Source organism: Hydra viridissima, unplaced genomic scaffold (assembly GCF_058129835.1).
Source record: "Hydra viridissima isolate aposymbiotic clone 2 unplaced genomic scaffold, HvirCarnegie_v1 scaffold_9, whole genome shotgun sequence".
NCBI lineage: Eukaryota > Metazoa > Cnidaria > Hydrozoa > Anthoathecata > Hydridae > Hydra > Hydra viridissima.
In genome coordinates this window covers 13,752,974-13,766,249 of record NW_028324308.1, presented here as the reverse complement: position 1 = coordinate 13,766,249, position 13,276 = coordinate 13,752,974, and the positions used below count along the sequence as shown (strand labels likewise).

The following is a 13,276-nucleotide window of genomic DNA, read 5'->3' as shown; positions in this document are numbered from 1 at the left end:
AACATTCAAAAAAAAATCCCTTTTTGTTTCGGTAAAAAAAGGGATTTTTTGAATTTGGTAAAATCTAAATAATGGTTGATAAATATAAATATTTTCTTTATCTAAGAAAAGTTTGAAGTTTGTATGAAATAGCAAAATCAGATATCCATGAAAACTTATAATCACTTTTGCTGAATTATCAAAGAATCAGCTTCTGTTGGAAACTTTATGTACTGATATCTTTTGTTAGTCATTTGAATTGAAATGTTCTAAACCACTGGACAAACAGTTGAGTTTCAGCTCTTCCAAATCTCCTGTTATTCTCTAAGAGAGTTTATTTATTGTTACTTAAGTATATTATCATTTGTTGGTATAAAATGTTGTTATTTAAAAACGTAATGTAAAATCTACAATAAGAAGGTGCCATTTTCTGATACCATTTCTTGAATATCTACTCACTTGGAATGAACCAGTAGCATAAAACCGAAATGCAATAGCCAGTTGTTGTACAGTTGAAAGAGGGCACCCTCGATTGTTAAAATTGTTGTTAATAATGTCATTAGCTAATATTAAAAAGGTTTTTATTGGAAAATCTGTAGCACCTTTTAAATTCTATACCGTGGTAAACTTCTAAAGGATTAGCTCTGTCAATAATAAACCTTGGTATGTGACTTGGCTTATTTTTTCTTCTTCTTCTTCTAAAATTCAGCTCATACCGATTCATTTTTGAACATTTAAAAAAAAGTTTTTTTAATACTTCATGTAATTGTAACTACTTCTCATGAACTCTCTTTTACTCCTTTTACACGTATCACCTCTTTGTATAACTGCAACTATTTATTTATACTTTTATACTGTATCACAAAAATGTGCCTTAATCAACAGCCTTTTATAATGCTAGGATGTTCGACATTTCAAAAAGCTAATAAACATTTCTAACGGCATCAAAATATGACATGTTGGATCATTACATACGAGTTACAGGATGTTTTAAAAGACACACGTTTTCGCAATGTTAATATTCAGTTTTCTGTAATGAATTCATGGACATATATACTTTCACAATGTAATTTTTTAATTAATCACGTCAATATACCCAAGTAACTACTTTTGCTTGTTAAAAACTCATTTTCATACTTGCAAAGGTTGTAATAAGTTATATAGTAATAGTAAAGTTTTGTTACGCATCAGCAAAATGATAATGGCGGTCTGTTTTTTTTTTCAAGTTTGGTTTCAAGATTGGTCTGGAGCAGACTTGAAAAAATGACTTGAAAATTCAAAAATTCTCGTTTTTCAAGTCTGACTTCAGTTCAAGTTCGCTTCTTGCATTCCGTTCAAGTCAGACTTGAGATTTGAAGTCTGACTTGAAATTTCAAGTTGGGTTTTTGCATTCGGAAGGAATTTTTGCTCTCTCAAGTCTGGTTTGAAGTCAGACTTGAAAAAGGTCTATTTTTAGCGGTTTTCAAGTCTGACTTGAGTTGAAGTTCGCTTTGTGCATTCGCTCAAGTCGCACTTTAGGTTTGAAGTTCGACTTCAAATTTGAAGTTCGGTTCTTGCATTCCACCCTTATTCTTATCATAGGGCATACCAGATATATTTTATTTTGTTTATTATTGCAAGGTTTTATCAGAGCATGCTGAAAGTTAGACTTTTGCTTGTGTAGATATTGATACCTTCAGAAGACAAGATTAAACCTGTTTGAAGAATCTACATTTTCTATCTATGATGTCAATGCTGTATGCAAATACAAAAGATGCGTCTTGTTCGGATTAGGCAATCACAATCATCACAAAAAAGGCTTTTTTCATAGCCACAATTCTGTTAAAAACATTAAGCATATGGGAAAAAAGTATTAGTGAAAAAGTTTAGTGAAAATTTTCAAATTAACTTTTGTACTAAAACTTTTTCTTTTACCTGCTGGATAAGCAGATTCGATGACAATGAGAGTCAAGAAATATGTTTGATAGGGTGTATATCCTGTAACACGTATAAAAACAAGACAATTTTTTCGTTTTTCAAAGTTAATATATGAACTTTAATTTATATTTATGGTACGTGAACGAAGTGAATTACTTGATTCATATTTCATGAATCAGGCATCAGACTTAGAAGATTTTAATGACACACTCGTTCAATACTTTTTGTTCTACTTTTTTAGGGGGATAGAAAAGGCAGCTGTGGCCGTGAAAAAGAAATCCACACTGTCATTTTTGTAGATTTTGTAATGTAAAATATGTTTTGTTACTTTAAATTTTTTTGAAAAAAGCTCTTGTATTATAATTCTGTATTCACTTACGTCACTGTTATGTTTTTTGAACGTTAAAGTCACAAAAAGCTCAAGAATGTTTGTGATTACAAAATTCAACGCTCCAAAAGCATAACAAACATCTTTTGAACGTTTAAAAGAAATTCTGAACGTCTTTTGAACGTTCAAAGACGTCTTTTCCGGACCAAATGTCAGCTGGGATATCAGGATCAACTTTATACGCATATGGAACTTAATCGCCCAAAGAGGACATCGTTGAGCGTCTTTACTTGCATGCGTTTAGAACGCGTCCAAAACGTTAATTATACGTTCCCGTGCTGGCTAGGTTGTAATATTAGCCTTTTTGTCGATCTGGTCACATGATTATACATTTCAGATAAGTTAAATTGTTATTGATTTATTTACTAATAATCCGTGTTAAAGGTTGCTCACAGCTGGTGAGCGTCATAGTACTTGTAACCGTGCCTTTGAAATATTCTCATAAAATTTATGAGAATATTTCAAAGGCACGGTTACAAGTACTCAGACGCTCGGACTAAGTAATTCCAATAGGATTCCTTTTGGCAGTATTGGTATAATAATTTTAAGAAAATGTAGAAAAAATTAAAATACCAGTGAAATATTAAACAAAAATCAGCCCCAAAAATCTATGGGCTCAGGTATTTTGCGCTCCCCCTCTAGATCTCCTTATATATTTGAGTGACTACTTTACTAATGAGTTAAAAAATTCTGCTATAAAATTATCTTCTTTACCTCGCAAATAAATAAAAGAAATTATTTTTTTTTTTTTTCTTTTTTTTTCCGCAAATTTTTTTCCGCTACGGAAATAAATCTATATTGGGGAACAATTTTATGCGCAAGCCGCATAATTTTATTTCCTTAGTAACTGAAACTTGCGCCACGGAAATAAATTTATGGGGGAAATAAATTTGTACGACACCGGACTAAATGTTATAAATGTAACAAATCGTTAGAGAGAGACCTAGAACATCTTGCAAAAAAGTTTTTTGTTACTAAATTAGTGGGATGCTTGTGTAAAAATTGTAGTACGTTGTGAGATCTACAATACATGAATAAAGTCTTGCAGAGAAATGAAATTGTTTTGCTAACATTTTCGTTGCTCAAATCATAATCAGTTTACCACAAGTTCGCTGTTGTCATTTAGAGAAATTTAGAATTATCAATTATTATTGAATAAACAAATCAGACTTTATCGATTTTGTTTTTAAACAAAGAAAAGATAAATCAGTTTTACTTTAGCTAACTGACATTTTTTTAGAAAAGGGTACAGTTTTCAAAATCCTGCCTATTTTTAGCACCAATAGATAATTCCTTGTTGAATATAAAATGAAAAATGTATAAAGTAAGCTATATGGACTATAATTAACTTCAACCTGATATACTTTAGATAAGTTCAAAACTTCTCAAACTTGTCAAGTAAGCTTCAACTTAACTAGTCTGAATGAGTATTCATAAAAAAGAATTTAAAAAGTTATGACAATTCATAAAACATTTATGATGCAGTTTGACCAAAATATTCTTTATTATAAAAGGAAAAAGTTCAATGCAAGCAATACTTGATGAGTATGAGGTTAACTCTATTGAAATATATTGTTTGTGGGATTAAGAGCTTAATTCTCAGTTTGAATGTGTTGATGTAGGGTGCATAGGGGAAACAGTTTTTGCTTGATGGTTTGCTGAAAGAGATAAGTTTAACTAGAGAAAACTTGCTCTTTTTCCTTCTTCCTATTATAATAAAGAATTAAAAAACATGTTTTGTTAAAAGAATTTAGGGATTAAAAGAAGGAGGATGTTTACCACCATTTGCATCACAGTTTTGGTTGCCATAGTGGTTTACAAACTTTTATGTCAGCTGTTTTCGCCATTTAGAGGTGTTCCAGAGCCTAAAGGGTGGCCCTTGCTGGGTCACTTACCTTTGTTAATGTTAGAGAAAGATCACTTAAAGTTGTATGCTCAGTGGTGTAATCAATTTAAAGCAGAAGGCTTGTTCAAACTTGATTCCATAAATGGTTTGTTGATGTAATTTTACAGTTGTTATTTGAGTAGGAACTGTATTGTGTTTGATAAATTAACCTGTTAATATCTTTAATAAAGCTAAATGGTTAATTTATCTAATATTAAATCTAATCAATTATACAAATTAAAGTTTTTTTTATTTGCTTCGCTAAAAATATATTTGATGTATTTTATTAGCTTTGTTCTATTAGTAATCTAAGTTGAAATGTGAAAATATTTTTCTAATGAAAGGATGTGAATTTGTGATATATAATTTGAACAAAGTTGTAGATATTCAACTATCTTTCTTTGATAAATAATATGCTGTCACATTTTTATTTAACATATTTAAAATTTTTGTTTTACACAGCTGTTTCTGATAGTATTGTTGTTTTGGTTGATGCTGAATATGCAAAAACAGTTCTATCAAAACCAGATCTGTTTGTTCGTTTGGGTGGTTTGAAAAGATTTTTTCCTTTGCTTGGTGATAGTTTGTTGACTGTTGAAGGAGAAGAACATCGTTATCAAAAAAAAATATTAAGCAAAGGATTCATTCTTCCGCAAATGAGATTTTATCTCCCAGTTGTTAAGAAGCATGGGGAAATTCTGATAAAGGTTGCTTTATATTTTTGTATTGACTAGTAAGTCCATAAAAAAGTATAATGCAAGCTACTTCTTTCTATTGCAAATGTTTGCAAAGAAGTTTGCATTAAAATGAAAAAAGTTAAAAGGAAATTGAAGGAAAAGAGTTGAAATATAGATTAAATTTAGATGGTGCCAGCAATATTTTACTTTTTTTTTTTATATTTTTATTTTTGCATAATGTTGTATCAACACAAAATGCAGATCTCTAATTTGAAAAATTGTTTTGTTTGTATACCAACCGTCATTAACTTAAGGATTTAAATCTTTTTTCTATCTGTTATTTCTATTAAATCTCACATAAATGTGTTTATTTACTTAGAAACTAAAAGAGTGTATTAAAGACAGTAATAAAAATTGGGTCAATGTTGCTGTAGAGAAATATTATAGCTTTTTCACCTTTGATGTCATCGGAGAGTTAGGATTCGGTATAGATTTTAATTCACAGAACACTAGCTATTCATTATATAGTGATGCATCTAGTCATGTTTTTGGCATATTTCAAGATATGAGGGTTAGAGTAGTTTGTCGCACCTTTCCCTTTATGTTTAAACTTATCAGAAGTTTTGGTAAATTGAAATCAGCACATGAAACATGTAAAAGCATCCTTGACCAGGTGGGTTATTTGTAAAACTAATTTTATAATCATTTTAATTAATGTACTTCAAATAGTATTTGTTCTTTTCCGTTTTGAATGTAGTTTAATTGAACTATTCACTATTTCATCTTTATAAAAAAATTTAATTTAAAACTTATTGACCAAAAGTCTTTCAATTTTGTAAAAAAGCAGTAAGATTTTTTTATAATCATTCAGTTAAATTGCTCAATAAGTTATGTTATACAAGTGAGAGTTATATGCACTTTTGTTTGCTCAATATATTTACCAATAAAAACAATGATAAAAAATACATCATTTTTCTATATAATTCTTGCTTTTGAATGCACTTGTTCTATCATTCAACAAGCTTGCATATTCCTGTCAAGATGAATGTTTTTGGTTGGTTCTGCAACCATTTATGCACTGCTTTTTTCACATCTTCATTCAAAGAAAATCACTTACCTGAGGCTTGATTTAGGCTGTAAGAAAGGTATTCTAGCACATCAAAACCTAGTTGCTTATTGGTTAAAAGGTGTGAGTAGCTGTGTATTGGTATGCATTGTCATGCAATAACAAAACTGTAATAGGCCTTGAATTTGGTGCAAAATGTTGGCTTCAGCTTACTGGCCAGTAAATCACTGTATCTTGCAGTGTCCATTGTAAGCCTCTGTTCCAGATTATCTTCAAGTATAGAAGCTTTTTGCTCTTAAAAAAAAGGTTAGCATTATTTTACCTTCACAAGCCTGAGTCTTGAATTTTTTCATAACTGGCATTCCAGAATGTTTCTATTCAATACTCTGCCTTTTATATTCTGGTTTATAATGATAGACCCATGTTTCTTCTCAAAAAACTTTTGCCTCCATTGTTGTAATGATTGAGCAAATGTTGACAGATTTCAAAATGTTTGCGCTTGTGCTCTTCAGTAAGCTACCTTGCTGCTTATTTTGTTCAGTCCTTATGGAAGCCAAATTCATTATGGAAAATTTGAAAGGCAGAGCCATGACTAATCTGCAGAGAACAAGCAATGTTTTTAATAGTAACTTGGCAGTTCACAATGACCATATGTTAAACATGCTGAATCTTCTCATCAGTGGTGAAGGTTAAAGGGTGTCCTGCTCCCTCTCAATGCCTCATGCTTATCTGGTCATAATTAAATATGACAACCACTTATAAACACTTCTACTTAGAAATGAATTGTTCCTGTATTGTGATAAGAGCCTCTAATGATTTTTAGCCCCTGATACTCCTTCTGACCAAAGAAATCAGATGATGGCATTTTGTTCCTCCTTGATACAAGCTGATTGTGGAGCATCCATGGTTACACTGTATTTTCTACATTCCTTACACTGTTATTATTCTCTAACTTTGATCCTATGATCACAATTGTACCAACTATTATCATGGTTGCAAGAATGTTGTGTGATAATACTAAATATGTGCCATAGGAAAAAGGCATATAACTTTGACTTACCCTTGTATTTTTAATATTGTCTAAGGGATTAATATGTTTTTTAGCTTACTTTATTTGGTTTTTATTTTTAACAAGATGGTTCACATTAGTTGAAAGCCAATTAATTTGTTGCAATAAAAGCTTAACAATATGTAATATCATTGATTTGCATTTATAGGTATTACTATCTCGTGATGAAAAGATTAAATCTGGGACTCTAACTGAAAATGAAAAAAAAGACGTATTATCAATGATGATAAACGAAATTGATGAAGATACAAATACTAAGATGACAGCAGACAAAATTAAAGGAAACATTTTTGGATTTTTATTTGCTGGCCGGGAGACAACTGCAAAATCTCTGAGCTGGTTGACTCATTGTTTTGCTAAGGTAATCAGTCTTCTAATGATTAATTAACAACCATAAAATTTTGATAAATCAGTTTTGAAGCAGTTTTATGCAGAAGATATGATGCAGTTTTTAGCATGTTTTTCCCTCAATTGTTATTTAATATGCTTTAATTGGTATTTACTAGAGTAAAACAGGATAGAATTAAACAGGTAGAATGAAATAGTTATGACAATATTTTTTTTTCTTTTGCTCTTAGTTATTGAATAAACTTTTTGCAAATATTTTTTGATCATGCTGCAGAAAATGTTTTCCTGATTAAGATGATGTGAAATTTTCATTAAAAAAAAAATGTTTTTTTTATAATTTATTAAGTTTTCAAATGTGTATGATATTTTTTTTCTTTTTGAAAAATGGACATAAAAATGGACATAAAACTCTCGGAAATTAAGTTTGATATCATTGAACTTAATGAGTATATAATTTCTGTTTCATCCACAAGTCCCTCAAGCTCCTCATCCACCCAATCAGATTTTTCAGTTTCTTTAGGTAAAAGTATTCAAGCTCAATGTCACCTACTAGCATTCCACTTCTCGACTTTGTTCAGCCTTATTTGAAGTACTTCTAGCTTTATTAGAGAGTCAGTAATTCTTCAAATATTATAAATCACATTAGCCTAAGATGGCTTCCCTGTCCACCATGTATGATACACAGCTCAATCCCACGAGGGATGTTCTGATGTTGGTTTAATATGCTATAAGAATTATAGCATATTAAACCAGGTAAAACTTTTTGGGAATAAAGTTATGAGTTAAAAACTGAAGCGGAGAATTGTGGCTGAATGAAATATGCTAATTGCTGACTTTTTAAAGGCAGCTTTTATTAATTAAATCTCAATCAATCTCTATAATTCTAATATAAGATATGCACCAAAACAGCTTGCTCTCAAAGAAAAAAGAAATACTAACCACCAAAGAGCATGTTAGGCTTGCATTGACCAAAGTACCAAGTGGTAAATCATTCAGCGTACTAGTAGCAACTCTTCACAGACATGTCCATGACATAAGTGAAACTATTTGGAGTGGTTTAAACACGAGATCGTTGCAACAACTTGAATCATTTCTGGTAATTACACTCATCAAATTATCCAATTGGAGCTTTGGTAGAGCTTACAATGATATCATCACACTAGTTACCAACTATTTGGAACACCAAGATCAATCTCATTTGTTTCCAAGGTCAATCTCATTTGTTTCCTAACACCAGGGAGAGATTGGTATAAGCTTTTCATAAACCATTAGAGTCATGAGTTGAGCATTAGAGCCATAGGCAATATTTCATCACTCAGAGCTGCTTCTTGCAAGCAAGAAATCATAGCAAAGTATTTCAATACACTGCAAAGAGAATTCAACAAAGTAGGTATTAGCAAAAACATTTCATGTCATTTGTTGAATTTTGATGAATTTGGCTTCTCAGGTGATCAAGGAAAGCAACACATAGTTTGCTGGCATTGTGCGAAACAGTCATTGAAATTGGTTGGCAACAATGAAAAAATCCATTATACAGTTGGGAATTGCATCAATACTGCTGGTAATCATCTTGCTCTATACATTACTTTTAAATCAAAAAAATGTCTGTACAGGGACTGTTGCTTAAGTGGCCACACAAAATAATAGAATAAAATTAATTTAAGAGCAGGGCTGTTTTTAGATCATGTTTAAAGTCACATTTTTAAAGCTTTAGTCTGAGTTTTTTTGTAAAATAATGGTAGAATTTAAAAACGAAACAAAAAGTTTTTCTTTCAACTCTACTTTTATTTCTATGTTAAAATAATTGTAGAAGATATCACTTGTAGTTATTTGTTACTATTTTTGTAGATGTAATTGTTTGATAGCTCATCTTTCTTGGTTTTTGAAAATCTTGGCAACAAAGTTTCTACTTGAAACCTGGAAAGTTGTGGCAGTGTTTCTGAATCATTAATTAAGCTGAGAGACATTATGAGTTACTATTTGTCTCTTGTTGCTTGTTAACAACTCCTGAAATCAAAAATTAGCTTAACAATCCTAAAGAATTTTTTAGTTATGGTGCTGACACATGCTCAGTGGTTGCATAGCATTGACAAGCAATGATTTAAGTTTCGGAGGTAGGTGTCTGATCGTGCTTTTCTCATTCTCTATTTATATCAAACATCTTGTTGCTGCTTTTGCTAAGCAAAAGCGTTACCATTTAACCTTAAAGCAAATACTTCGATTATTAATGCATTACACAATAATGGTTACCTGAACTTTATCAGAAACTGGTAATAGTTTTAGAGACACTAAACAATTTTTTAACACTTTGCACAAAACGCAGTCTACTTTCTTTGCCATGATGTCAGGTAAGGGCTGTCCATCTGGGCAAAGATTGTTGCAAAGAACACAAGTATTAACACCCAACAGAAGAGTAGCTGCAGCCAATTATTTTTTAAAATTTCTTTTATTTGGTTTAGTATACATTCCCCTATATTTAATCTTTTTTTAAACAAATTTCTTTCTTACAATGTCTCTTTTAGTTATTTCATCTAACACTGATTATTTGCATTTTATCGGAACAAGATATATTATATAGTAAAGCTGCAGCTTCATGTGAAGTTTGAGCAGCAGCTTTACAAAACAAAATATCTTGTTCAATTTAAATTATTGAACAAGATAACATATATTCATATTTTTCAATGACTTGCTTAAGCTTTCCTTGTTACTTAAATTAATTTCAGTTGCAATAAAGTAGGTAATAAGCAAATCTGCACTTAATATTTTTATATTTCATTGAAACTAAATTGCATTTAATTATAAGCATAATTAACTAGATTTCAAAAATAACTCCTTAAAAATTTGTATCCTGCAAATATAGAAACTTAGGTTTACGTCCCCTGCCTCCTTGATAAATGCTTCTATTTAAAATAGATAATACCAATCACTATTAAAATTGATATTTGCATTGTGCTCTCCATAACTGTGGGATGTCTTATAAACCTTGTCTGATATAATTTATTCTCATAAGAATAAAATTTTAAGTAGTGCATTTGTATTAAAGATAATTGTATGCATTGCAGACAGGCTTCTCTTTTCAGCTAGTAACAAATTAATCTTCCAATCTCTAATCAAAAAATTAAAATTTTGCAATATTTTTAATATTTATAAAATGAATTTTTTCTTAGTACCCAGAGTTTACACAACGTGCAAAACAAGAAATCCATGAAAAATTGCTCAATGTTGAAGAAATATCTTTTGATGATTTGAATTTGTTGACTTTCACCAACTGCTTTATCAAGGAATGTTTTCGCCATTATGGTGTTGCTGCTTTTAATGGGCGTAAATCTGTCAGCAAATGTGTTTTTGGCAAGTATACATTCCCCAAAGATACCTTTTTTATGATACCGCAGTTTTACTTAAACTCCAATGGTAATTGCGATGAAGATTTTAATCCTGATCGATACAAAGATAATGGTAAGAAATTTAGTAACAACATAGTGGCTTTTTTTAACACTTAATACTGTGAAATCAGGTGACTTAAATCATTTTTGAATTATGTTCAATTTGGTAATGAAAAATTGTATTTAAAGCTGTTTAAAAGTTAAATAAAATTATCAAAATAAAAGAAATCTTTTGTTTTGATACCTTATTTTTAAAACATATCATCTTAGTTGATAGTTTCAGTTGCCTCAAAGTTTTTGTTGCCTCAAATTCTCAAAAAAGAACTTTTTATAGTGTCTGGTGAGGTTTTCGTTTTGACCAGGTAATGACCTTATGCTAAAAAAGTTTAGTTTTAGAAGCTTAATTGTATAGCTCAAAGTATACATGGTTTCCATATTTTAGCATGTCAATACTAAGAGTTTTATGCATTTCTTCACTAGATTCAGCTGGGTTTTAAGCAAAAGGGGTTGTTCCACTTGAGAGAAAAAATGTTTACACATGATTTTTTAAACCTTTGCTCTCAAACAACCTCTAGTCTAATCTTTTTTATGCAAATTATTCTGAAATGATTTTATTGTAGTCAATACTGTCTAAGCAGGACTTACACCTCTCTCCAGAGGTTTGGTGAGACTTTGGAAGAAGTTATTAGGACACTGCCGTCCCCTATTTTTTTTTACTACCATGTTTCTGTTGGTATAACTTTTAGCACAAATAGTGAATAAACTACAATAAGTTGAAATGTTGCATAACACAAGATTTTAAACTCTTATTTTACTACATGTTTATGTTTTACAGCAAATATGTCTAATAAAAATAAGTTTCTTAATCCTAAGAAGTTGTTATAAGGCTCACTTGAAAGGTGGCTTTGGACAAGGGCAAGTCAGGAGTGCTTTTTCAATGAAACTTTGAAATAAATTTGAGGTCAAATTTTGGTTTGAATTCAATTGTCAACGTCTGAACTAATGTTTGAACCAATAAAGCGCATTACTGTGAATTCAGTAAAAAAATGGCCTGGACACAACTCGTTTTAAAGTTTTTGTTTTCGACAATAAAAGTTTATCAAATTTTAAAGTAGTGTAAGCATTTTAAATATCATTGGTTGTAAAATTCCCTCATGTTTAATTGGAAACAGCTGATTGCATCTAAAAAGCCTTTTTTCTCTTTTCTCACCAACTAAGAAAAATAAAAAATAGTTTTGTTTATCTAAGTTGGTACGTCACTCAATTTTAAGATACCATGACCTGTTAAACGTTGAATGGCCTTTTTTGAAGTAAAATAGTAAACATTGAATTCAGTTTAGGTTAATTTTTACAATTATGTGATTTAGATGTTGCCTGATGTTTAGCATGTAAGGTACAAAACATGCAATTAGTTTACACCTTTTATGGAAAGCATCGGCGTTTGTCTTTTTTCGTTAATAAACGAATAACAAACAGTAAGGAACAAACTTCTATACCTTCTACTTCTATGCTTTTAGGAGAAATTGAATTTTCCAAAGTTTACTAAAAAAGAACTCTTTAAGTTTATAGCAGCAAATGTTTTTTGGTGTGACAATTCTACTTTTATAATTTAGTTTGTGAGTTATGAGAAATACTTACAACCGATTTAATCGATTGTAAATTTTATGGAATGTGTTTAAGTCATAATTTAGTTACTTAGGTTTACTTAGGCTGTTAATATTACGTTTAATGTTTTTTTTTTTCTTTTGTTTTTCAAGACAAATCAAATGGAACATCGTTTGTTTTTGGCTATGGTCCGTACAGCTGCGTCGGGAAAAATCTCGCTCTACTCGAAATCAAATACGTTGCTGTTCAACTCTTGCTGAATTTCTCATTTTCTCTTGATCCGGAGTTTACAGAATATAAGCGACGTAATTTTCTAACGATCATACCATGTAAGGAAATTATGGTGAGGATGAGATGTGAATAAAGCTGTGCTTTATGCGTGTTGGTTGTTTTACATAACGAAGTGATTGATATGTATTTTATTATAATTTGTAGATATTTTTTTTACCTGGTTTTTATTTTAGATGAGTTAAAAGTGCACATTAATTGATACCATTAAACTTTTATACTGGAATCACTAGATTTATTGTTGTTTAAACCAACTCATTTAGATTATAATAAATTAAGAAACGCTTCCTTCCCTTACCCTTAATTCCACCTTTCCTTTCCCTCCTCTGTTCTTTACATTTTTAAAATGTATAGAAAACACTTACCAGTGTACTCCAGTGTTTTGTCATCCTAATCAATTACACAACGCGAGTTCATCGTAAATTTCACCTCTTTCATAAATCTCAAAAAACTTTAGCTAGATTTTCTCGAGCATTTCTTTTCTTTGTGTCCATTAATTGAAATCAATTGTTATTAGGATAAGCTATTATTTATCTTCAAGTTTGTTTAGTAATTTTGTTTCGACCTCTGAATTATCAAAATCTAAAACCAGTTGCAAATTGAACTATTATGATTTTATCGTTATATATAATAGAGTTTCTAGTCGTTATTGAGAAAACAGTTTTAAACTT

At 30.4% G+C, this 13,276-nt stretch overlaps 1 protein-coding gene across 3 annotated transcripts; it reads left to right on the top strand.

The window, feature by feature from the left end:
• The first annotated feature begins 3,113 nt into the window (after positions 1-3,113).
• On the top strand, positions 3,114-12,831 carry LOC149884160 (cytochrome P450 3A14-like). Of its 3 annotated transcripts, XR_016455682.1 has the most exons (7): positions 3,114-4,275; positions 4,632-4,876; positions 5,226-5,519; positions 7,130-8,890; positions 9,178-9,443; positions 10,497-10,785; positions 12,470-12,831. XR_016455682.1 is itself a non-coding variant. In XM_090097900.1 (6 exons), exons 1-6 carry the CDS (start codon positions 4,056-4,058, stop codon positions 12,679-12,681), a joined length of 1,473 nt encoding a protein of 490 aa, XP_089954026.1. In that variant the 5' UTR covers positions 3,114-4,055; the 3' UTR covers positions 12,682-12,831. The 3 variants fall into 3 exon arrangements, 1 of the variants encoding a protein (XP_089954026.1); XR_016455681.1 differs by having other exon boundaries at positions 7,130-9,443; XM_090097900.1 differs by lacking the exon at positions 9,178-9,443 and having other exon boundaries at positions 7,130-7,342.
• The last annotated feature ends 445 nt before the right edge of the window (positions 12,832-13,276 follow it).